This window comes from Leucoraja erinacea, chromosome 18 (genome assembly GCF_028641065.1).
Source record: "Leucoraja erinacea ecotype New England chromosome 18, Leri_hhj_1, whole genome shotgun sequence".
NCBI lineage: Eukaryota > Metazoa > Chordata > Chondrichthyes > Rajiformes > Rajidae > Leucoraja > Leucoraja erinaceus.
The window spans coordinates 10,233,787-10,260,551 of NC_073394.1; the positions used below are offsets into that span (position 1 = coordinate 10,233,787).

General features: G+C 49.2%; 1 protein-coding gene across 2 annotated transcripts in view; it reads right to left on the reverse strand.

Moving 5' to 3' along the window:
* Positions 1–25,815, reverse strand: part of mapk8ip1b (mitogen-activated protein kinase 8 interacting protein 1b) — a 90,194-nt gene extending 64,379 nt beyond the window's left edge. The window contains exon 1 of one of the 2 annotated variants that reach the window (XM_055649271.1): positions 25,528–25,815. In XM_055649271.1, the coding sequence (XP_055505246.1) occupies positions 25,528–25,607 (80 nt within the window). In that variant the 5' untranslated portion in view covers positions 25,608–25,815. Of the gene's footprint in view, positions 1–10,992; positions 11,367–25,527 lie in introns of those variants that run through there. The other variant, XM_055649273.1, reaches the window with a different exon arrangement.
* Positions 25,816–26,765: the final 950 nt, after the last annotated feature.

Here is a 26,765-nt window from a genome sequence, read left to right on the forward strand (position 1 = left end):
ACCCTGCGGTCTTGTCACCGGCTTCAGAGGCGATCACGTTAAGCCCCTGTGACCACAGGAGATGTATCCGTTTACAAGAAAAAGGTCAGATAATGTATCGTAAAATGAATAATCGGAAAGAGCAGATGTTGGAGGCAGCTGCGTTAGAAACTTCACCACTGCACCTTAATAACCTCTATCAAGCTCACATTACTATCTTTTCCCCCCTTTCCAGCATAGAAGGCCTGCCGGCAGATGCACTGGATTATTCCATCGGGATGGCCTCTCATCGAAGCCTTGGGATAAGGATGAGTTTGACACAATGACAATGCCTCTATTGGACTCTGTACACACTGTCCTCAATCACATCCTCGAGAAGGGGCTTCACAAGTAGATAGGTTGGTCAAGAAAGCTTTTAGCACATTGGTCTTCAACAGTCAGAGTAATCAGTCCTCCAACCTCATCTACTCCATGCTCTGTTCCAGGTGTGGACTCCTGTATATCGGCGAGACCAAGCACAGGCTCAGCGATCGTTTCGCTGAACACCCTCCTGATCTCCCGGTTGCTAAACACTTTAACGCCCCTTCCCATTCCCACACTGATCTTTCTGTCCTCTGTCTCCTCCATTGACAGAGTGAGGCCCAGCACAAATTGGAGGAACAGCACCTCATATTTCGTTTGGGCAACTTACACCCCAGCGATATGAATATTGACTTCCCTAACTTCAAGTGACCCTTGCTTTCCCCCTTTCTCCATCCCCTCCCAGTTCTTTGTCCAGGCTGACTGTCCCCAACTACATTTTATCTGTTTGCTTTGTTGTTACCTTCTAACAATGATCTATTCTACATTTTCCTTGAACTTCATCTCCTTTGATGTTACTTTTTCACACCTTACACTTCCTTATCTCTGTCTCTCCCTCTTCACTGACACTCAGTCTGAAGGGTCTCAACCCGAAACGTCACCCATTCCTTCTACGCTGCTTCTGAGTTACGCTGAGTTACTCCAGTAATTTTGTGTCTATCTGATGTTTAAACTAGCATCTGCAGTTCCTTCCTTCCTATTGAGTATAGAAGTTGGGAAGTCATGTTACAGTTGTATAAGACATTGGTGAGGCCGCATTTAGAGTATTGTGTTCAGTTTTGGTCACAGCGTGATAGGAACGATGTTGTTAAGCGGGAAAGGGTATGGAGAAGATTTAGGTTTAAGTTTGTCTAGCCTTCATTGGAGCTAATACCCTCAAATCCAGGCAGCATTCTGATCTTCTGCACTTTCTCCAAAAACTCCACTTCCTTCCTGGAATTGGGCGACCAGACCCGCACAAAATACTCCATAAGCGGCCTAACTAAAGTTTTATATAATGCTGCAATAAAACGTTCTGACTCCTATACTCGAAGCCTTGGCCGATGAAGGCAAACATACCAACAAACCATCTTTACCACTCCATCGACTTGAGTTGCCACTCTCAGGGGCAGTGGGCAGCACTGTCAAGTGAGTGGTCAGAAACCAGTGAGTTCAAGTCATGGTCCAAAGATGAATACACAAAATTCTGTCCCCCCCCCCCACTCGAAAGAAAGTGATACTTTCTTCTGAATAAACTCTCCACCATCTACTATAATCATGACTGACCTTCCAATCTCTCCGCTAACTTCACAACCAGTTCCCATATCCTTCAATCCTCTTAGTGATCAAACATCAATGCTCTCAGAATTGGGTCTATACAATGGCTTGGACACTCTAGGGATTACAAATTCTGAAGATTTCCACCCTGGCTCCCATGCTTACCAACTCAATCCAAAATGGCCAATCTGTAAAACTCATTTAGTTTGGTGTAGATATACAGAGCAAAAACAGGCCCTTCGGCCCACCGAGTCCACGCCGACCAGCGATCCCCGCACACTAGCACTATCCTACACACCAGGGACGATTCATAATTTTTACCGAAGCCAAATTAACCTACAAACCTGTACGTCTTCGAAGTGTGGGAGGAAACCGGAGCACCTGGGAAAAATCCCATGCGATCACGGGGAGAACGTACAAACTCTGTGCAAAGACAGCACCTATAGTCAGAATCAAACCCAGATCTCGGGCGCCGTAAGGCAGCAACTCTACCGCTGCGCCACCATGATGCCCGTTCCAATTTCTGGTCGGTTTCCACTCACCTTCCATTCACATTCTAGGAGCAAGGAACTGCAGATGCTGGTTTACCAAGGGATTTGACCAAATGCTGGAGTAACTCAGCAGGGCACTCAGCGTTCCGAGTCGCTCCGGCATTTCGGGTCTTCCCATTCATATTTGATCTCCACTGCACACAAATGTTTGATTCTCCTTGCCAAAATCGTTTAGATCCACACGTCTCAGAACAGGATCTTTGGCTGAATTCCAATTCCATCCCTTTTGCAAAATCGGAAGTGATTAAGTTTATTGAAGCAAAGCTAAATGGTGCGGTGCATCACCGAGCTAGTTTTGACACCAACCACTATTAATGCATATCGCAACTCATTTTCCAGCTCCTGTGACATTAAAGAAGGGAAGGAAAGTGGGTGCAGGTTAGTGGGATAGGGGAGAGAGCAGACCAGGCGAGGGCAGCAGATCTCAAAGGCTTCCCGCATCAAAGCCGACGAGTTTAAGGGCTGTCCCACTTTCACGACCTCTGCCGAGTTTGCCCTTGACTCATACTCGCAGCATGGTCGTCACGAGGTCGTAGGAGGGTTGTGATGCTTGTTCGTAGGTACTCGTGGCATCAAGTAGGACGGGCGTTTTTCTAGCCTGATGTTGTCCACGGGTAAAAAAGGTTGTGAATTAGGTCCTGAAAGTAGGACAGGCCCTTAACGGTGCTCCACTCTGTGTGTGGACATCAGCCGGGGAACATTCGGATTTCAGTGCCTGAGTTCAGGGGTTCAGATTCCAACAGACACAAAGTGCTGGACTAATTCAGTGGGTCAGGCAGCATCTCCGGAGAGAAAGGGTGACATTCAGGTCTGGGGCCTTCTTCAGACCAGTGATCACACGGCCCCTCTCTCTGCAGACATTGCAGAAGGTGATGCACTTTACTTCACTATCCTGACTACGCATGCTGTCTGCATGGAGGTTGTACATTCTCCCTGTTCCTCCCACCACCGTATGTTCCTCCCACATTCAAAGATCGTACAGGTTTGTAGGTCCTGTAAATGTGTACTTCTGTAAATTGTCCCTAGTGTGTAGGATAATGCTAGTGTACGGGGTGATCGCTGGTCAGCGCAGACTTGGTGGGCCGAAGGGCCTGTTTTCCATGCTATATCTCTAAAGCAAAGTCTAAGGTGAAAGCAAAACCACTGTATTGGTGCTTAAACCCTTCTTGTTCACAAAGGAGAATGTCCATTGAGGAAGAGACTCTGTTGTACTAACCCAGTCTGATTTGAAAGCAAACTGGAAAAAAGATATAGGAGTCTAAAAGCAGTGAAGTCTAGATTAAGGAACAGCTTCTTCCCGACAATCGTGGTGACACGGTGGCGCAGCGGTAGAGTTGCTGCCTTACAGCACCAGAATCGGGTTCGATCCTGACTACGGGTGCTGTCTGTACGGAGTTTGTACGCTCTCCCCGTAACCTGCGTGGGCTTTCTCCGGGTGCTCCGGTTTCCTCCCACACTACAAAGAAGTACAGGTTTGTAGGCTTCGGTAAAATGGTAAATAGTCTCGAGTGTGTAGGATAGTGCTAGTGTACGGAGTGATCACTGGTCGGCACGAACTCGGTGGGCCGAAGGGCCTGTTTCCGTGCTGTATCTCTGAACTAAAACTAAACCTTCAGGCTACTGAACACTACGAACTTCAAATAATCTCCGAACTATGATTTATCTTGGTTACATTCGGGACTTTGGGCTTTGTTTTGTTATGCTCTGTATTGGATTTTTTTATTTATTGAATTTTCTTTTCATTGCTTGTGAATTGTGTTATTCACTGAGTACTGGATATCCAAACCCCCGTTGTGCCGCTGCAAGTAAGAATTTCATTGTTCCGTTTCGGTACATTCTTCTTCTTCTTGCGTATGGTGTGCACTGCCTAAAGTTGCAGGACAACTTGTTCTATTTGATCTTATTTGATTGTGCACGCCGGGTTGATTGCATTTGTCGAAACAGGGCGGACCACGTGAAGGTTGCAATCTCCCACCCCACGGTACATTCGACAATTAAACACTCTTGACTCATAACTCGAGACATATTAAAGGGCTTGACTTTTACCAACAGTTTGAACAACAGGAGCGCTATCAGCACATAGACAGCATCTGAACAAGGAGCAACTTCATGCCACCTTTGAGGGCAATTAAATGCTGGTCTTGCCAACCATGGCCATCTGTGGCCAAGTTAATGGAAAATACAGAGTTCGTCGGGTGGCACGGTGGCGCAGCGGTAGAGTTGCTGCCTTACAGCACCAGAGACCCAGGTTCGATCCTGACTACAGGTGCTGTCTGTACGGAGTTTGTACGTTCTCCCTGTGACTGCGTGGGTTTTCTCAGAGATCTTCGGTTTCCTCCCACATTCCAACGGCGTATGGGTTTGTAGGTTCATTGGCTTGGTATAAATGGAGATTGGCCCTGGCATGCGTAGGATAGTGTTAATGTGCGGGGATCAAACGGTCGGTATGGACTCGGTGGGCCGAAGGGCCTGTTTCCGTGCTGTATCTCTAAACTAAACTAAACTAAAGAAAGAGAGTTGGTGGGAGGTAGACTGGGAGGTGTCGGACACAAACAGACATGGGTTTCTTTTGTTAGTGTTTTTCCCCAGTGAGATCACTGGAGATTCATGTTACTGAAAGCTACAGTGACAAGAGATCGCATTCGTTCTATGTCAAGACCAATCCGAGTGAACAAAGCCCTTTTTAATCCCCAAACAAACATGGCCTTTGTTGATGTTTTCTTTTCCGAAGTGGCTGACGACTGTCACACAACTCTGGGCCGGACTTATCTCACTGCCTGACAATGGCGTGCAAGCAGGTCAACACACAATCTCTCCCTTTGTCCACAGACGCCCTCGAAATGTCACCCAAAACGCCTCCAGAAGCAGCTAACATTCACCGCTGCACAAAACCCATTGTAGGACCCAGGGGACAAGGCACTGCTGGTGATGGAACAAGATAGATGTCACAGGTCTCATTTTGGGGCGTGCCTGGAATAGGCAACTCTCATGACAACAGTTGCACAGCGGCAGAGTTGCTGCCTCACAGCACAAGAGTCCCAGGTTCAATCCTGACTACGGGTGCTGTCTGTGCGGAGTTTATACGTTCTCCCTGTGGGACCTGCGTGGGTTTGGTCCGGGTGCTCCGGCTTCCACCCGCACTCCAAAGACGTACAGGTTTGTAGGTTAATTGGCCTCTGTAAATTGTCCCTGATGTGTAGGATAGAGCTAGTGTACGGGGTGATCATTGGTCAGTGTGGACTCAGTGGGCCAAAGGGCCTGTTCCTACACTGTATCTCTAAACTAAAATAAACTACTTATTGTCTACATCTATCCATGCCAGTTCATGGAACTGCCTCTTAGATACCGTATCAATAGACAATAGGTGCAGGAGTAGGCCATTCGGCCCTTCGAGCCAGCACCGCCATTCACTGTGATTGTGGCTGATCATTCACAATCAGTACCCCGTTCCTGCCTTCCCCCCATATCCCTTGACTCCACTATCTTTAAGAGCTCTATCTAACTCTCTCTTGAAAGCATCCAGAGAATTGGCCTCCACTGCCTTCCGAGGCAGAAAATTCCACAGATTCACAACTCTTTGGGTGAAAATAAATGACCAGGCTGCATCTCAAAAAACTAAACAAATAGTCAAGGGTTACCCTTTGTTTCTGTAGCTCAAGCTCACATCCCTGCAGCAAAACAAGGTAAAGATCAGTAAAAGATAGCAGGTATATTTTCAGGAGCTTGTACAGGTACATACATTAGTGGTGCCATATACAAATGGTCCTTAGGAGGGAGTGAGTGCCTGTTTAATTGGGGCAAAATCCATGTGGCCACTGAATGACAACAGTACTATTAATGGCACAGCTGGTAGCGCTACAGCCTCACAGCACCAGAGTTCCAGGTTCGATCCCAACCGCGTGGGTTCCCTTCACGTACTCTGGTTTCCTCCAACATCCCAGACATGTGTTTATAGGTCAATTGGCCTCTGTAGAATTTGCCCCAAACGTGTAGATAGTGGATGCGACTGCGCAATAACATTGAACTAGTGTGAATGGGTGATGGGCGGTAAGGAATTGGAGGGCTGAAGGGCCAGTTTCCATAAGCAATCTCTAATCTGAACTAAATATTAACCGACTTGGCCAAATGTGCTAACACTGGGAATAATGTGGGAAGTACACTGGAATTGCTGGCAATCCTGACATATTTCACATCCTTTGTAACTACAGAAAGAACTCTTGTGAATTTCAAAGGAGCATTTCTCTACATCTCCTTAATCAAACACCCACAGGGCTGAGAAGACTGAGATCCATCCACAAACAGCATGACCTTAATCTTTAGAGTCATACAGCATGGAAATAGAACCTTCTGCCTAACTTGACCACACCGACCAACATGTCCCATCTACACTAATCCCACCTGCCTGTGTTTGACCCATATCCCTCTAAACCTGTTGTATGTACCTGTCCAAATGTTCCTTAAACCTTGCGATAGTACCTGCCTTAACTGAACCTCTTCCAGCAGCTTGTTCCATACATCCAAAGAGTTACCTCTCAGGTTCCAATTAAATCATTACCCCCACACCGAAAAACCTATGTCCTCTAGTTCTTGATTCCTCTACTCTGGGCAAGAGACTCTGTGCGTTTACCTGATCTATTCCTCGTATGATTTTATACACCTCTATAAGATTGCCCCTCATCTGCGCTTCAAGGTATAGAGTCCCAGGCTCCTCAACCTCTCCCTATAGCTCAGGCCCCCTAGACCTGGCAACATCCTCGTAAAGGGGCAGTTATGGATCAAGAGATGTCCTAAAGAAGAACGATATCGCTGGCCAGCCAATGATATTGAGGAAACCACGTTCAAGGAAACAGGGAAAGACACAAAGGGCTGGAGTAACACAGCAGGTCAGGCAGCATCTCTGGAGAACATGGATAGGTGACATTTTGGGTCGGGACCCTTCTTCAGAAACCGCAGTTGGGAAATTTAAACAGTAGAAATTAAATGAAATCTGCGATTTTAGAATACAAAGCTAATATCAGAAAGTGATATTAGTGATATCAGATTGTTGTACAACCCCTTAAGCATAGCAGATATGAGGAGGAATGAGCAATGAGGATGGTTCTAGCCTGCTCTGCTATTCATGACTAATCCTCATGGAGTTACACTGAGGTGGAACACTGAAACAGGCCCTTCGGCCCAGTAAGTCCATGCTGACCATTTACACTAATTCTCCACGAATCCCATTCTCATCGATTCCCCCCAGATTCCACCGCTCACCTACACAGGCACACAGCCTTGGAACATGGGAGGAAGCCTACGCAGTCATGGGGAAAACAAGCAAACTCCACATGGACAGCGCTGGAGGTCATTAGTGAATCCGAGTTTATGGCACTGTAAGGCAGCGGATCTACCAGCGGCACCCCTGTACAACCTGTAATATTTCTAAGTTACACTGCAGTTCACTCTCTGTGCACCTTAATGTTTTGTGCAGCTAAAAATCTATCTTTGTCTTAAATACATTTAGTGACACGGCCTCTGTGGTGAAGACCACCAATCCACCACCCTCTGAGTGAAGAAACATTCCCTTGTCCCAGTCCTCAATCTCTTACAGTGCCAGACACCTGGGTTCGATACCGACTACGGGTGCTGTCTGTACGGAGTTTGTAGGTTCTCCCCGTGACCAGGTGGGCTTTCTCCGGGTGCTCCGGTTTCCTCCCACACTCCAAAGACGCACAGGTTTGTAGGTTAATTGGCTTCTGAGAATTGTACATTGCCCCTAGTGTGTAGGATAGTGAGGTGTACGGGGTGACCGATGGCCAGCACGGACTCTGTGGGCCAAAGGGCCTGTTTCCACGCTGTATCTCTGAAGTCTAAAGTAAAGTCTTGCCCTTGTAATGTGAGATTGTGACCCTTTGTTGCAGACCAGGGGAGATACTGTACATCCACACACCCAGTTCCTGGAGACTTGGCAGGAAATTATTAACCTCAATGACATTCCCCCGATTGATTTCCGGAAAGGAAACCTGCCGACCTCTCACGGTTTGGTCCACGTGGTGAAGGGGGAAAGATTTAATAAGAACCTGAGAGGTACATTTTTCACGCTAAGGGTGGTAGGTGTATGGAACAAGCTGCCAGAGGACGTAGTTGGGGCAGGGACTGTTGCAACGTTTAGGAAACATTAGGACAAGTACTTGGATAGGACATGTTTGGAGGGATATGGGCTAAACACAGCCAACTGGTCCAGAACGCAGCCGCCCGACTCATCACCCACACCAAATCCTGGCATCACATCACTCCAGTCCTCAAACAACTTCACTGGCTTCCCATCTCCCACCAGATCACCTTCAAAATCCTGATCCTCACCTACAAAGCCTTCCACCATCTGGCCCCCCCCATATCTCACTGACCTCCTCTCCCCCTACCAACCCTCACGGTCCCTCAGATCCACATCAGCCGGTCTCCTCTCCATCCACAAGTCCAACCTCCGCAGTTTTGGGGACAGAGCCTTCTCCAGGGCAACTCCCTCCCCCAACTGATCCGCAATTCCGTGTCCCTCACCATCTTCCAGTCCCGCCTCAAGACCCATCTCTTCACCTCTGCCTACCCTTAGCCCCACGTCCCCCTCCCTTTTCATCTGTGCATTAATTGCCTCATATTGTGTTTTGAATTGTATTCTGTCTTTACTTTGTGTACTAGTCATGTCTCTACTATTTATTTCATTCCCCTTACATGTTTTTCCTCTACCTGCTAAATTTTTGTAAGGTGTCCTTGAGACTCTTGAAAGGCGCCCATAAATAAAATTTATTATTATTACTATTATTAAATGAGACTAGTGTACGTTGCCTACTTCCTTCGCTCCATAGATGCTGCTGCACCCGCTGAGTTTCTCCAGCATTTTTGTCTACCTGGGACTAGTGTAGATGGGACATGTGTAGGAAGGAACTGCAGATGCTGGTTTAAACCGAAGAAGGTACAGAGGGTACATGTTGGTCAGTGTGGGCAAGGTGGGCTGAAGGGCCTGTTTTCATGCTCTATGACACATGACTCTAAACCCTTCAAATGTGGTCAACACTTAACTAACGTCCCAAGTATCCCAGCAAGTTCAAAGGTATTCTGCGAGCTGATTAACGCTGGTGCCAACTATGCTCAGATCCTGTGCAAGTAGCAGTAAAATATCTCCTCTATCTGGTCCCACTGCCACTGAGATCCTCCGTAATACAGAGATCCTCACTCCATTGACTCCCCTTTCATTGCAAAAGGATTTGCAAGAGGTTCTACTGCAGTTGTAAAATACCTGGAGTATTGCTCCTCCAAATCTGAGGAAGGACATTATTGCCATAGAGGGAGTGCCCACCAGTGATTCCTGGGATGTCCATGAAGAAAGACTGGAGATCTCTCTAGAATTTAGAACATAGAAACTTACAAAATTCTTAAGGGGTTGGACAGGCTAGATGCCCCGATCCAGGACAAGGGGTCCAGCTTAAGACTCCTTTAAAACCTGAGAAGAACTTTTTTCACGCAGAGAGTGGTGAATCTCTGGAACTCTCTGCCACAGAGGGTAGTTGACGCCAGTTCCTTGGCTATATTTAAGAGGGAGTTAGATGTGGCCCTTGTGGCTAAGGGGATCCCGGGATACTGACAGCCAATGATATACAAGGGCCGAATGGCCTACTCCTGCACCTAATTTCTAGTCATAAGCCCTCCTCCTAGTGGCAGTTCTCCCCCAAGTTACAAGACGTCACAGTCAGTGATAAGAGTCACAGAGCGATACGGTGTTGACACAGGCCCAACTTGCCCACAGGTCCCAGCCACACTAGTCCCACCTGCCTGCGTTTGGTCCATATCCCTCCAAACCTGTCCTATCCGTGTATTTGTCTAACTGTTTCTTAAACATTGGGATGGTCCCAGCCTCAACTACATCCTCTGGCAGCTTGTTCCACACACCCACCACCTTTAATGTGAACAAGTTTCCCCTCAGATTCCTATTCAATCTTTTCCCCTTCACCTTAAACCTATGTCCTCTGGTCCTCGATTCACCTACTCTGGGCAAGAGACTCTATGCATCTTTAGAGACATAGCGTGGAAACAGACCCATCAGCCCATTGAGACCATGCCCACCGCATTCACCCCGTACATGAGCACTATCCTACACACTAGGAATAATTTACAACCTAGAGGCCAATTAACCTTCAAACCTGCACGTCTTTGGAGTGTGGGAGGAAACCCGAGCACCTGGAGAAAACCCACGCGGTCACAAGGAGAATGTACGAACTCTATACAGACAGCACCCGTTGTCAGGATCGAACAAGGGTCTCTGGCATGGTAAGGTAGCAACTCAAATCTGTGGTCGACGCAAAACGCTGGAGTAACTCAGCGGGTGAGGCCACATCTCTGGAGAGAAGGAATGGGCGACGTTTCGGGTCGAGATCCTTGTTCAGACTGAAGAAGGGTCTCGACCCGAAATGTCGCCCATTCCTTCTCTCCAGAGATGCTGCCTCACCCGCCAAGTTACTCCAGCATTTTGTGTCTACCACAGATTTAAACCAGCAACTGCAGTTCTTTGTTACAAACTCAAAACTGTGAATGGTTCGATTGTAATCATGTCTAGCCTTTCCGCTGACTGGTTGGTACGCAATTAAATCTTTTCAATGTGCCTCGGTGACTAGAAATCAACGAATATAAACGGAAATAAATAAACTGCCTGTTGTCCACGGCGCTGCTCCCCTGCTCCCCTTTCTCACCCTCCCCCCACCCCCCCCCCCCCCCCCCCACCCCCCTCACCCCCCCCCTCACCCCCCCCCCCCCCCCCCCCCCCCCCCACCCCCACCCCCCATCACCCTCCCCCCATCCCTCTCCTCCCACATACCCGAGGACCACACTTGTTGGCGCAGGCATGACCGATCTTCACGGCTCTTGATGTTGTGGAGGTCTAACGATCACCAGACCCGAGACCCAAGGCGTCTGTCCAGGAGGATTCCTTGTTGAGGTTAGAGTCTGGTCGCTCCCCAGATGACTTAGGACGGGCAGTCCCCTCTACAACTGGACCCCTGTGCCCCTCGCCAGCCCTTTACCCTTCCATCAGACATCCGGCCAATTCAGTCGCTGGATTGAGTCTTCCTCCCTCTCTGTATCACAGTCTCTCTCCCCAGCAAACCCCCCGCCACTCAGTCAGGGTGGGGTGGGGTGGGGGGGCTATGCGATGCCACTCCTTTGCCGCAAGCATTCAGAGAGCTTCAGCCACAAAGAGCCACACAGCTCCTTCTCAATGCCAGCAACACAAGTCACTGTGGTGAACGCATCTGCACTCAGCACCCGCCTCTGCCGCTTCTTTGGCCTCCGATTCGTCACGAGACCGGGTGACACGCAGGGCTGGGTGAGCCCATGGAAGAGGAGAAAGACAAAGGCCATTTGTCCGCCACCATTTTCAAAATTCATGGTTTAGAAATCCTTCTCTGGACTCAACCTCCCCGGTTTCAGCATCTGGGCAGTCCCTACCCCGAACGGGGCAGCAGCCCCAATCATTCGACCTTCCTCCATGCTAACTTGGCAGTCTCATTATAAAAATCTGCCTGAAGATTTTTTTAATCTCTAACCTGTACCACTATTGTCCTCACGTTAATATTTTACGCGTTGCACCACTTGTTGTACATGTGTATGGCTTGATTGTACTCGTCTACAATATGATTTGACTCGATAGCCCGCAAACAAAGCTTTTCACTGTATCTTGGTTCGAGCTGCAATAATAAACGACTGAGCAGATTACAATCCAACCGTATGAAGAGTGATTTTTCTAACTTCAAGCAACCCCAGCGTTCCTTCTCTCCCAGTCCCTCCCCCACCCTAGTCGTCCTGCTAGTTCTACTGTTCGCATCCCTTTGTTATCTCCTCTTCCATGGCCAACAATGGACCATTGTGGGCTCCACCTTTCCTTGGTCATCAGTGATTTGTTCTGAACCTTTTCACACCTCTAGTTTCCCTCTCCCCCGACTCCCAGTCTGAGGAAGGGCCTCGACCCGAAGCATCACCCATCTATTTTCTCCAGAGATGCTGCCCGACCCGCTGAGTTACGCCGGCACTTTGCGTCCATCTTCGGTGTAAACCAGCATCTGCAGTTCCTTCCTACACAATAATAAACCAATACCATCTTCAGCTACATGGCTCTCTGTAATCTCCGCCCTTCTCGGTTCAGAGCTCTCTTGTCACTCTTGTTTTAATTGTTCCAAGCTCCATGCCGCACTCCATCATCGTTCTCTCACTTGATTCCACGAACCGACCTCGCCGACAATACTCCTGATCACTTATTAACCTTCATTTCACTCTCCGATGTAGCAGCTAAGGTTTATTAATGCCCCTGTCCCACTTAGGAAACCTGAACGGAAACCTCTGGAGACTTTGTGCCCCACCCAAGGTTTCCGTGCGGTTCCCGGAGGTTTTTCTCAGTCTCCCTACCTGCTTCCACTACCTACAACCTCCGGCAACCACCTGCAACCTCCGGGAACCGCACGGAAACCTTGGATGGGGCGCAAAGTCTCCAGAGGTTTCCGTTCAGGTTTCCTAAGTGGGACAGGGGCATAACGCAGAAGGTGCAAGGTAAATGCAGGCTGATGCGATTCGCATTAATTTCATAGAATGTTTACAGAGCTCACAGCTTGATCAAAGGTAGACACAAAATGCTGGAGGAACTCGGCGGGACAGGCAGCACCTCTGGAGGAAAGGAATGGGTGATGTTTCGAGTTGGAATCCTTCGTGATCAATATGTTTTGATTTTAAACTGTACAGCACAGGAACAGGCCCTTCAGCCCACAATGCAGAACACGATGCCAAGTTAAACTAATCTGCTCTGCCTGCATGCAATCCATATCCCTCCATTCCCTGCCTATCCATGTGCAAAAGCCTCCTAAATGACGCTTATAACCTTATCTGCCTCCACCATCACCCCTGGCAGCATTTTCAAAGTACCCACCACCCTATGCGTTAAAAACCTGCCCCGCACATCTCCTCTAAACCTGGCCCTTTTCACCTTGAAGCTTTACCGTCTGGTATTTGATCGTTCCACTCCGTGAAGAAGATTCTGACTGTCGACGTATCAATGCCCCTCAATCCCTCTCTCGCTCCCCTCCACAAACCTATTTCTCTGTCCAAACTCCTGGTCACTTCTATTCCCAATTTCCTCAAATTGTGCATCATTGCATTATATTCTGCAACATTCCATCATCGTGGAAGGGGCAGTGTGCATGCAGGCTATCGGAGTTGGCATTAATGTCGTCAGGCCCCAGTGCAGAGCATTTGCACAGCTAGCAGTTTGGTCAATCTGGTGAGGATTTGACAGAACCAGAAAATAAATATAAAGCCAGATTAGAATATTTCAGCACAGAATCCAACACACTGTGGCCGGTTCCCCTTAAGCTTACCCTTTCCATCCACCTCTCCTTATTTTACTGAATGAATAAGAGTTGTATTCATTTCACCGAAAGGCAGCCTGCGTTTATACGGTGCCCTGGGGCAGCACAGGGGTAGAGTTGCTGCCTTACAGCGCCAGTGACCTGGCTTTGATCCTGACTACGGGTGCTGTCTGTACTGAGTTTATACACTCTCCCCGTGACCTGCGTGGGTTTTCTCCGGGAGCTCCGGTTTCCTCCCCCACCCCAAAGACGTACAGGTTTCTAGGTTAATTGGCTTCGGTAAAAATTGTAAATTGTTCCTAGTGTGTAGCTTAGTGCTAGTGTACGGGGTGATCGCTGGTCGGCGCGGACTCGGTGGGCCCAAGGGCCTATTTCCGCACTATATCTCTAAAACCATAATGCAATAAAGCCTCACTAGAGTACAATTTTCCTCAGGCACATGTGAAGAGAAGAAATACAACGTCCCCATGACCTCTCCGAGACAGTGACAAAATGAATGAGCAACGTTAAAATTAGCCTTGTGAAAATTCACTTGTTATCATCGTCTGTTCCGAGCGACGTTGCAGTTGCCAAGGCAACGCCGACTGAAGGAGTCTTCGTAGCAATGAAGAAGAAATCAGTTCCTCAAGGAGAAATCAGTGGACTTCTCTCGTCCTCACTGCCAACACTTGGTACAGGACAGGTTTAGGAGGATATGGGCCAAAGGCAGGCAAATGGGACGTGGAGATGGGATTCTTTGTCGGGTTATTCCAGCTCTCCGACCACATTTTAACCCAGACACGCTACCAACTTTATTGCATATCCTTCATTCATTGTTCTTTATCTCACTCAATCATCATCTATATCCCTCATTTCCCATATACCTAAGCAGTCTGAGGAAGGGTCTTGACCTGAAAACATCACCCATTCCTTCTATCCAGAGATGCTGCCTGTCCCTCTGAACTACTCCAGCTTTTTGTGTCTATCTTCGGTATAAACCAGCATCTGCAGTTCCTTCCTACACATCTTTGTTGGCATGGGCCAGTTGGGCCGAAGGGCCTGTTTCCATGTTGTGTAACTCTATGACTTAACCACCGGGTGGCGCCAGCAATGGCTGCCTCGCCAACAGTCTGTCTGTCCTTTCCTTCTCTGGTGTTTGTTTGTATGTGTTAAATGTATGTTTTTAGTGTTCTTTAGCTTGTTTTATGTGTGTTGGGGAAAACTTTTTTTAATCCCTTACCTTGACGGAGATACAATTTGAACATTGCGAATCTCGTGGTCTCTGGTTAAGAAGCTCCGATCGCCCTGACGCGGGGGTTTCAACCGCCGGCTGCGGGAACTTCAATCGCCCTGACTGTGGATGGTTTGACTGCATCAACCACAGGAGTATAAAAGAGGAAGAAGATTGGACTTTTTTGCCTTCCATCACAGTGGGGAATGTGGGGAATCCGCTGTGGTGGATGTTTATGTAGTGATGTGTCTTGCTTTTTTTTAGAATGGCTGTATGGTAATTCAAATTTCACTGTACCTTAATTGGTACATAATTGGTGACAATAAACTAACGTTGAAACGTTGACCATGTTGCACCTTTCTCTCCTCTCACACCCTCCCATCTCCACTGGAACCGGGTAAATTTTTCAGCTGACGTGCAGCCTTGTTTGTGATTGTTAAAGATTATCCAGGTCTTCTCCCCAGTATGTTTCCAAAATGCAGACTACTAACCTTTCTGTCTGAGCATTCGGCATCTGCAGAGTGCTGAATATACAGACCAAAAGGCACAGTGGGCAGAATGGCCTCTCCATTGCAAGGCTCAATGAATTAGACTCACACGACCAATGTAGCGTTTGTCGAGTATCAAATAACAATTCAGCCAGAAACTGAATGGAGACTGATCATACTAGTTAAGGTGTGTTGCTTTGATACCTATCTGTGGCAGAAGAAATGGGCAAAAGGACACAAAGTGCTGGATTAACTCAGCATCAAGAAGCATCCCTGGAGAACACGGATTGGGTTCTAATTTTGGTCAACAAGTAGTGCAGTGGTGGAGTTGTTGCCTTACAGCGTCAGAGACCCGAGTTCACACCTAATTGTGACCGCGTGGGTTTTCTCCGGGGCTCCGGTTTCCTCCCACATTGTAAAGACATACGGGGGTGTAGGTGAATTGGCCTCAGTAAATTATCCCTGGTGTGTAGGATGGAAATAATATACAGGGGATGACACAAGTAACTTGCACGTTCATTGCTCCCTGCCATATCTCGTTTGCCGCTCACCTGACCCTCAGTCTGAAGAAGGGTCTCGCCCGAAACATCACCCATTCCTTCTCTCCAGAGGTGCTGCCTGACCCGCTGAGTTACTCCAGCATTTTGTGTCTATCTTCGGTGTAAACCAGCATCTGAAGTTCCTTCATACAGGTGATTTCTGTGCGGTGTGGACTGGATCAGCTGAAGGGCCTGTTTTCACGCTGTATCTCTAAACTTATAACTAAACTAAAAGGAGATGTTTTGGATCAAGATCCTTCTGCAGGCTGGACATCTGTCCCATGTAGCATCAACCCAGCTCCCATAGTGGAAGATCAGCCTTACAACAGATGCATGGCAACCAAATCCATTGTCCATGGTGGCCTATTCAATTAACAGCAGATCGCATCCAATTGATTGTGCTCTCGTTAATTTCACAGCAATTTAATTTTAATGCTGCTTAAAAGGAATCCCTGGTAAACAGTATTAAATAACATGAACACTGGTATTGCCACATGGTCATGGCAACACTGTTACATGGCATGTGACAATTACAGCAGCTGAGGATGGCTCTGCAATTACGGTAGCTGAGGCTGGCTCTAACAATCCTCGGTGGCTGAGGGGAGAGACTCGACAGTAGAGGCAGATAAAACTATGAGAGGCATAGGCAGGGTAGACAGTCAGGGTGGGAATGTCAAAGACTAGAGGGACATAACTTTAAGGTGCGAGGGGAAAGTTCAAAGGAGATATGCAGGGTCAGTTGTTTGACTGAAAGGCCTGTCCGACGGCAATTTTTTTTTTCGGCGACTGTCAGCGTCATATCAGTGTCGCCAAAAGATGTTTGAACACTTAGTAAAGTGCCAGTGGTGACAATAAAAATGTTGTGACACTTGAAATAACACCGCGCGCCATACGTCACCGTGCCGCATCATGCCGTGTATTTGTCGGTGACCTGATACGTCAGTCAATGATGCCGGCAGTCACCGAAAAAAATTGCCAAGTGGGACAGGCCCTTTAGAGGATGGTGGTTGCCTAGAATTAGCTGCCAGGGGTGGTGGTGGAGGTAGATAAGATAGTGGCTGTTAAGAGCCATTTAGATAGGGACATGGATATGCAGGGAATGGAGGGATATGGAGCAGGTGCAGGCAGGATGGGATTAGTTTAAGCAGGCATTACATTTGGTACAGATGCCGTGGGCATAAACGCCGTGCTATGTTCATTTCACTTCCCCCACCTGACCCCAGGCCTACGTAAGCTAGGAGGCAAAAGCTGAAGACAGCAAGGCCTTTGTACATCCAAAGCTGGCACATGCTGTGGGCAACTCCCTGATGTCAGAGCAGAGAGAGGTTTAGCTTTTGAGTTTAGTTTAGAGGTTCAGCGTGGAAACAGGCCCTTCAGTCTGCACCGACCAGCGATCACCGCACGCTAACACTGTCCGATACACACACACACACGGGACAATTTACAATCTTTACCAAAACCAATTAACCTGCAAACCTGTACGTCTTTGGAATGTTGTGGGGGGGGGGAGGGGAGGACCGGAGCACCCGGAGAAAACCCACGCAGGTCACGGGGAGAACGTACAAACTCCGTACAGACAGCACCCGAGGTCAGGGTTAAACTGGGGTCTCCGGCGCTGTGAGGCAGCAACTCTACCGCAACACTCGTGACGTACCATTGGCAATGTCAGCATCACGTGTCTTTGGTTTTACGCAAGTGCTCAAAGGTCAGACATCACCAGAGTTAATGCATGTTAACATCCCATTCGCTTCTCCGAGAGCTGTCTGCGGCTGTAAATCATATTTATGTCCTTGCACAAGAAGGCACGAGGTCTTTGTCTACATTAGCCGATCAATCATTCCCCTCCCAAATAATATTCTGCTCATCCACCATCCACTCCGGTGAGAATAACACGTACTACCCACATTATACCCCGCCTGCTGCCTCCTTGTACACTCTGTGGATGGCACGACTGTGATCTTTCCACTGGCTGGATAGCACGTAACAAAAGCTTTTCACTGTCCCTCGGTACACGTGACAGTAAACTAAACTAAACTCAACCCACTGCCCAGATCCTTCTCAAAACCTTTTAGCGTTTCTATTTTCCACACGGGTCTGTATCGTCAGCAAGTCTAGCGAGATATCAGTGAAGGACACAAAGTGCTGGAGTAATGCCCCTGTCCCACTTAAGAAATCTGAACGGAAACCTCTGGAGACTTTGCGCCCCACCCAAGGTTTCCGTGCGGTTCCCGGTGGTTTTTGTCAGTCTCCCTACCTGCTTACACTACCTGCAACCTCTGGCAACCACCTGCAACCTCCAGGAACTGCACGGAAACCTTGGGTGGGGCGCAAAGTCTCCAGAGGTTTCTGTTCAGGTTTCCTAAGTGGGACAGGGGTTTAACTCAACAGGTCAGGCAGAATTTCTGGAGAACAAGGAGAGGTGGCATTTAGGGTCCGGACTCTTCTTCCACCTGTTTCTTCTTCCCAATCCCAAAACGTTATCTATCCACGTTCTCCAGAGATGCTGCCTGACCTGCTGCGTTACTCCAGCACTTTGCATCTTTTTGTGCAAGCCAGCATCTGCAGCTCCTCGTTTTTTACAGGTTGGTGAGGGAACAGTGAGTAAAGTGGCAGTAGGTAGAGTCCACTTTGTGCAGTCTGACAGCCATCCGCACTGTCTGCAACTCCACCATAATTCTGGGCAACACAGGGGCTCAACACACAGTGAGGCTGCCTCGGTTTCTCCCACATCCCAGGGATATGAGGGAAGGTCGATTAGCTGCTGCAGGATAAGGACAAAAATAAAATCTCGGGGATTTTACGATGAATGTATGAGATTGAACAACTTGCCTGGGGATGGGGTGATGGGAAGTGGGGGTTCGAGACTTCGGACATACAGCATGGAAACGGGCCCTTTGGCCCAACAAGTCCATCACCCGTACACTGGAGCTATCCTACACACTAGGGACAACTTGCCAAAGCCAATTAAGCTACAAACCTGCACGTCTTTGGAGTGTGGGAGGAAACTGGAGACCCGGAGAAAACCCACAGGAAGAACGTACAAATTCCATACAAACAGCGCCCATAGTCAGGATCGATGCCAGGATTGTGGGACCTGCAACACTACCGCTGCGCCACTGTGCCACTGTGCCGACCGTTCGTGGTAGAAGGGGAGATGGGACTCCGTGCCTAGGGGACGGCACAGATCCAATGGGCCGAATAGCCTCATTCTGTGTCGTCAGCAGTCACAATAGTCTCCCTATCTGAAAATAAACCATTTATTCCCACTTTCTTTTCTGAGCATCAACCAAGTTTCTATCCTTGCTAACGCAGCACCCGGCTAAAATCCACTTCGACTGCACCCACTCATTCACCCCACTTGATTCACCCTCAAAGGCTGCTGAACAATTCATCAATATATGAAGAAGGGTCTCAACCCGAGACATCACCTATTCTTTTTCTCCAGAGATGCTCCCTGACCCACTGAGTTCCTCCAGCAATTTTGTGTCTGTCTTTAATATCCCTCCCACGGGGCCATGTTGAGTCTGCCTGATGATACAGTGATTTCCTGAATGCCCTGCCCTGTATCCAAGAGCAGCAAATGCTGGATCTTCCCAGATTACTGGCCTATGGTTCTCTGGTCATCCACAAAGGGTATACAATCCATTTGAAACACAGCAGCAGCATTGATGACAATTTCACTAGACACTCAAGGCTAGGTGTTGTCTCTTAAAAGAGAAAAGCTCTCATCTCTTAGATGGGCAGTTGTTTAATAGAACAGGGTAATCTTGCAATAAATTCCCACGTTCGTCGAGTTTGGCTTGATCCTTGCAATGTGGTATCCCTTTCCCCAGCTCCCCTTCACCTGCCCTCCCTGGTGGGATCAATTGCTGGCTCAGTCCCTCTCCCATGCTCTCTCTCTCTCTCTCACACACACACACACACACACGCAGACACACACTCACACACACAGACACACAGACAAACACACACATAGACACACACACACATAGACACACACACACACACACACACACACACACACACATAGACACACACACACACACACACACACACACACACACACACACACACACACACACACACACACACACACACACACACACAAACACACACACACAAACACACACACACACACACACACACACACACACACACACACACACACACACACACGTTTTGCCTCTTTGTTCAGCACCAGTGAAGCCCAGCAATAATAATCGCCTGTGCTTCTAGCTGTATTCTCTGTTGCTCAGTCAATCAGGCCAGCTGCTCACACTTGCATTTGGTCCTCCAAGTCCTGCTGGATATTCCAGTTGTGAACCATTTTAACTGCCCTTCCCACACTGACGTTTCTGTCCTGGGCCTCCCCCACGGCCAGTGAGACCATACGCAAACTGGAGAAACACCACCAGGGGGCGGCACAGTGGTGCAGCGGTAGAGTTGCTGCCTAATTGGCCTGTCCCACTTGCGCAACTTTTTCAGCGACCGCCGGTACCCGTCATAGGTCGTTGCAGGTCGGCGAACATTTTCAACATGCTACGACTATTTGGGCGACTGAGGAGCCAACTCACGACCATACAGGTGACACCCTGGTGACATGTCGCTGGGTGAAGCCTGTATGGTCATGAGTCGTTGCCCAAAGAGTCGTACCTAGTTCTGGTCGCCACTGGATTTTCAACATGTTGGAAATTTTCGGCGACCTGTAACGACCTATGACGGGTGCCGGTAGTCGCCGAAAAAGTCACGTAAGTGGGACAGGCCCATTACAGCACCAGAGATCCGGGTTCGATCCTGATCACGGGTGCCTGGCTGTACAGAGTTTGTACATTCTGCCTGAGTGTGCTCCAATTTCCTATCACACTCTAAAGACGTAGATTAAGTGGCTTTGGTAAAATTGTAAATTGTCCCCGGTGAGCGTAAGATAGAGTTGGTGCGCGGGAATTGCTGGTCGGCGCGGACTCATGGGGCCGAAGGGCCTGTTTCGATGTGACCTTACTGTGACGGCCAGGGCAACATCTACAGAGAGTAACAAACCAGCGACCACCAGTGGCCACATCTACACCACACTGCCTAAGGAAAACAGCCGAACATAACGATACGATACGATAGAACCTTATTTATCCCAGGAGGGAAATTGATCTGCCAACAGTCATCATAAAACACAAAACATAAAAGATGTATTCAAGAGAGAGTTAGATATAGCCCTTAGGGCTAACGGAATCAAGGGGTGTGGGGAAAAGGCAAGAACGGGGTACTGATTCTGAATGATCAGCCATGATCAGATTGAATGGCGGTGCTGGCTCAAAGGGCCAAATGGCCCACACCTGCTCCTATTTTCTATGTTTCTACAAGATACATGAAATTAAATTAAAGTGATGAGTGGAAAGGGTTGGGGATATGCAAAGATTGGGCGGGGGGGGGGGGGGGGGGGGGGGGGGGACAGTTATGGACAACCTCCTGGGTAGTAGGGGGGGGGGGGGGGGGGGGGGGGGGGGGGGAAGAAGGGGGGGGTGCTGCAGGGGGGTGGAACCAGTCTGTTGCTGAAGGTACTCCTCAGGTTGACCAGTATGTCATGGAGGGGGTGAGCTGTGTTGTCCAGGATGCTCCGCAGTTTGAAGTCATCCTCCCTCAAGACAGAAGGGGAAGAGTAGTACAGTTTGATAGCCACAGGGAAGAAGGATCTCCTGTGACGTTCTGTGCTGCATCTTGGTGGAACCAGTCTGTTGCTGAAGGTACTCCTCAGGTTGACCAGTATGTCATGGAGGGGGTGAGCTGTGTTGCCCAGGATGCTCCGCAGTTTGAAGAGCATCCTCCCCTCCAAGATCCCCTCCCATGAACCCAACTCCACCCCCAGGACGGAGCCAGCCTTCCTGATGAGTTTGTTAACCCTGTTGGCTTCAGCCAACTCACAATAATCAAGGACCATTCACAATTCGGTCATTCCTTCTTCTCCCCTCTCCCGTCAGTGAAAAAGTTACTCCTCAGATTCCAATTAAATCTTTTCCCCCCCTTCACCTTGAACCTTTGTCCTCTGGTCCTCGACTCTGGGCAAACGATTCTGTAATCTATTCCTCTCGTGATTCTATACAACTCCCATAAGCTAGGGTTTAGTCCTGATCTCCCAACCTACCTCATTGTAAACCTTGCACTTTTTCTCTGGAGCACTACTGCTACAATGCTGCAAAACTGTATTCTCTAATCTGGTTGTAGCCTCTTGCTTGACCTGTTGTACTTGATTGTACTAATGTCTGGTACGGTTTGACTGAATCGCACACAAACAAAGCTGTTCACTCTAACTCGGTACACGTGACAATAATGGGCCTGTCCCACAGAGACGACTCTTTAGGTTACTGCCAGGGACTCATTTTAATGGAACTCACATACGACACCTGGCAACAATCTACGACAACAAAATTTGTCGCCATTGTTGCCAAAAAATTTTGAACATGTTGAAACTTTTGCGGCAGTCCCCTGTAGTCACCTAAGTGGGGCTGGACCATAATACGCCATTTCCAATACCAATTCTGAACAGAGATTGTGGGGGAGAAAGTGAAATGAAATCTCAAGTGAAGCAGTTTCCTTCTCATTCAACACTCACTCAGATTGTTGGGAAGAGATGAATCATTAACATATAAACCTCAGGTGGCAATGATCTCATTTGGATAGTCACAGATTTAACACAGAATTGCACAAACGGCCGGCAGTCTTTGATTCAGTTTTATTTTTGGACTATTCCTTTGTGGGTCGACAGGTGCCTTGTTTCCGTGGGCTGGGTGCTAACATTTCACAAGCATCCTCTCCCTTTTACGTACTGCAGCTCAGAAGAGGTGATGTTCTCACTAAAATCTACAGTTATCAGGCAACCTAACAGACGTAGACGAGGGGAAGGCCTTTTCCTGGAACATCCTGGGGGCCAGCAGGACAAGGCGAGGTGGATCCTGTGGCGTGGTTCCCCGGGCAGAATGCCCAGCTTGTCTGGTGAAATGCCTCATCACCAGAACCCCTCTTGGCTGGCGATGAGAGGGGCCCTCCCAGTCAGATCCTTCCTGCACAATCAGACCTCACTACCAGCGCACGTTGACCCTGGGACGGCTGCTACGGAGAGGAGACGGTTGCCCACCTTTTCGCAGTGTGTTAGTGTTAGTGTGTGGGGATCGCTCCTTGTCATGGTGGAGAAGCTTATATGCACCCGAGATCCTGAGAGCGATGCGGTCTGGAGCTATGCTCCTGGTAGGGCAAACCATGGCCATAAGGTCAAGGGGGAGGTCTCTGACAAAGAGCAATCCAACCAAGACCTCAACGGTGGAACAGGCGGAGGACGATGGCTGACCTTAGTGGAGCGTCACAACGGCTGGGAAAATGGATGAAGGCTGCAGCAGAAAAGGGTCTCTGGTCGTCTTGGACTTCATGCCACTGGATCCTGACCCAGATCTGTCAAGCTGTCTGTGCACCAGTCTCCCCACGTTAAACAAAGTCACGCACAGGCGTCCTCCAGGAGAGGACAGTCATACTCGTTTCGAGTGTCCGCTGATGATGATGGCCGTTGACTGTTGAAATGCAACTTTTTTTCCCCATTGGGTAATAAGCATGGTGGAATCCTGCTGAGCGGAAAATGGCTTTGTGTATATTAGATCAATTAGGGACCTTGCATTTAAGGAATAGCACCCTGGAGACACCCGTGGTCAGCCATGACCGAAGGGGGCCTAAGAAGCTAAGAAGTGGGGATCGCTGGTTGGCATGGACACAGTGGGCTGAAGGGCCTGTTTCCACGCTGTATCTCTCTAAGTGGGGTCCAGGACTGATCAAAGGCCTTGGTTCCATCCTCAGTGGATGCCTCGTGAGCTTTTCTCAAATTGGTGTCCATTCCCACATTCTTGCATATCCCTAGCTCTGGGATTCCCACCTGATATCCAATGCCCCCTCTCCATTGAGGTGGATTAAATCATCAGGGGTGAAGCTAAAGTGAATGGCCACAGTCATTTCCCCAGCGTAGATAAGTCCAGAACCAGAGAGCATGGAGCTAAAGTGCAAGATTTGAAAGAGAATTTGGTTTAGTTTAGAGACACAGCATGGAAGTAGGCTCTTCAGCCCACCGAGTCCAGGCCGGCCAGCTCTCACCCATACTCTGCTTCAATCCGGCACACCAGGGACGTTTTACAGAAGCCAATTAACCCACATCCTGTACGTCTTTGAAGTGTGGGCGGAAACCGGAGCACCAAGAGAAAGCCCAAGCGGTCACAGGGAGAACGTGCAAACTCCGTACAGACAGCACCCATGGAACTCTGGTGCTGTGAGGCAGCAGTTCTACCGCTGCGCCACCGTGCCGCCCTAAAGAGGGAATATATAGCGGTGGTGCCTCAGGGGCTATTTCTCCGTTAAGAAGGTGGCTTGTATATGAAATGAGCTTCCTGAGGAAGCTGTAGACAATAGACAATAGGTACAGGAGTAGGCCATTCGGCTGATGGCTGATCATCCCCAATCAGTACCCCGTTCCTGCCTTCTCCCCATATCCCCTGGCTCCGCTATTTTTAAGAGCCGTATCTAGCACTGTAGAAGTGGTGATACTTTAAGGGCCTGTTTCCATGCTGTGTGTGACAGCTGGCACAGCATCACCTGTCACCTGAATAATGGTACCTTCTCACTGGAGATTTGACGCTGAGAATTCTCAGGCTGTGTAAAGGGCCTAACAACATTGCCTGGAGGTTACCAGCCCGGTAGACAACACAACACTCCCAAGTTCCCAATGAATCCCTTGCCCTTAAGGGTTAAACAGCCTCCTGAGATAGACACAAAAAGGCTGGGGTACCTCAGCGGCACAGGCAGCATCTCTGGAGAGAAGGAAGGGGTGACGTTTGGGGTCGAGACCCTTCTTCATTGCTGACTGCTTTAATAATACATACACTGATCAGTCGATCCCTTCCTCGTGCCGACAACACACACACACGAACCACAACATTATTCGCTCCAGAAAATAACGCTGCAACGTCAAGGAGCTTGCATTAAAAAAACAACGCTGCAATTTCAGGGATAGGTTTGACTGCATTTGAACAGAGGATTTAAACCAAACCCACCCACCCACCCCTCCTCTCGCACAATGTCCACGCCCTAGATTTCTTTCCAGGCAGATAACATGGATAACACTGCAAAAAACACACGTTGCACGGAAAACAACAGCGCTAAATGGATTGAAAATAACATTAAACGCCCATTTGTAAGCAGCGTGCAGTGATTAAAGATGAGAGAGGGGAGGGAGAGGCAGGTGCTACCCCCAGCATCAGCCCCCCCCCCCTATCTATCCCCCCCCCCCTATCTCCCCCCTCTTCCCTCTCTCCCCCCCCACCTTCCCCTCTTTCCCTCCCCCCTTTCACACCCCCCCTCTCTCTCAATCTCTTTCTCTCTCTCACACACACCCCCCCTCCCCCCATCCCCTCCCCCCCCCCCCACCCCCCCCTCTCTCTCCCCCCCCCCCCCCCATCCCTCTCTCTCTCTCTCTCCCCCCCCCAATTCTCTCTCTCTCCCCCCCCCCCCCCCCCCCCCCCCTCTCTCTCCCCCCCCCCCCCCCCCCCCCCCCCCCCCCCCCCCCCCCCCCCCCCCTCCCTCCCCCCCCCCCCTCTCTCCCCCCCTCTCTCTCCCCCCCCTCCTCTCCCCCTCCCCTCTCCTCTCCCCTGACACGGGTTTATTCCGGGCAGCGCTGCCCCGTTGGCTATGAACGGGCCCGGCTTTCAATGATGTAGCAGCGAGCAGCGGGGTCCAGTTTACCTGCAGTTTCCCGGCGACGTGATTCGGAGCCCCAGGAAGGGAGAGACAGGCGGGGTGTTTATGGAGTCGGTATCCGCCATCCCTTCATTCCTGCTTCTCCAGTGGTACCTTCACTGCATCAGGCTGTCGGCAGCAAAGATACTGGAGCAAGAGACGGCAGCATCCCGGGTCCACATCCCGACCTAGCGCCGTCTCCCACTGCACTCCACCACATCAGTCCCTTCTCCTTCTCCTTCCCTTCCCTTCCCCTGCTCCTTCCCGTGCCCCTGCCCCTGCAGGCGGAGGCTGCTTCAAGAGCGATGATACGACGTAGCCGAGTCACACCCAGCTACACACTGATGTATCAGATCATCCGCCCATCTCCTGCAAACCCAGGCAACAACCTGAGGGCTGACAATCACCCCACGACACTTCTGAGAACAATCTACCTTAGTGGGGTAGGAGAGAAGATAGATTGAACAAAAATCTATAAAGGTTGGATAGGCTGGGTTTTTTTTAAATCATAGAAAGATGGAAAAGTCTGAAAAAGTGTCTCCACCCCAAACGTCACCTATCCACAGAGTCATAGCGTGATACAGTGTGGAAACACACAGTTGGCCCAACTCGCCCACACTAACCAACATGTCTCAGCTACACTAGTCCCACCTGCCTGCGTTCAGCCCATATCCCTCCAAACCCATCCCATCCATGTACCTGTTTAACAGAGACCTGGGTTCGATGCTGACTACGGGCGCTGTCTGTACGGAGCTTGTACGTTCTCCCCGTGACCTGTGTGGGTTTTCTCCGAGATCTTCGGTTTCCTCCCACACTCCAAAGACGTACAGGTATGTAGGTCAATTGGTTCGGTAAATGAAAGATTGTGGGTAGAGGATAGTGTTAGTGTGCGGGGATCGGATCGCTGGTCGGCATGGACTCGGTGGGCCGAAAGGGTCTGTATCCGTGCTGTATCTCTAAAATAAACTAAACTAAACCCACCACCCTTTGTGTGCAAAAGTTACCCATTAGATTCCTATTAAATCTTTTCCACTTCACCCTAAACCTATGTTCTCTGGTCCTCGATTCCCTTATTGTGGGCAAGTGACTCTGTGCATCTGATCTATTCCTCTCATAATTTTATGCACCTGTATAAGATCACCCCTCATCTTCCTGCGCTCCAAGGAGTAGAGTCCCAGCCTGTGCAACCTTTTCTCACAGACCCATGAGTCCTAGAAACATCCTCGTAAATCTTCTCTGTCCCC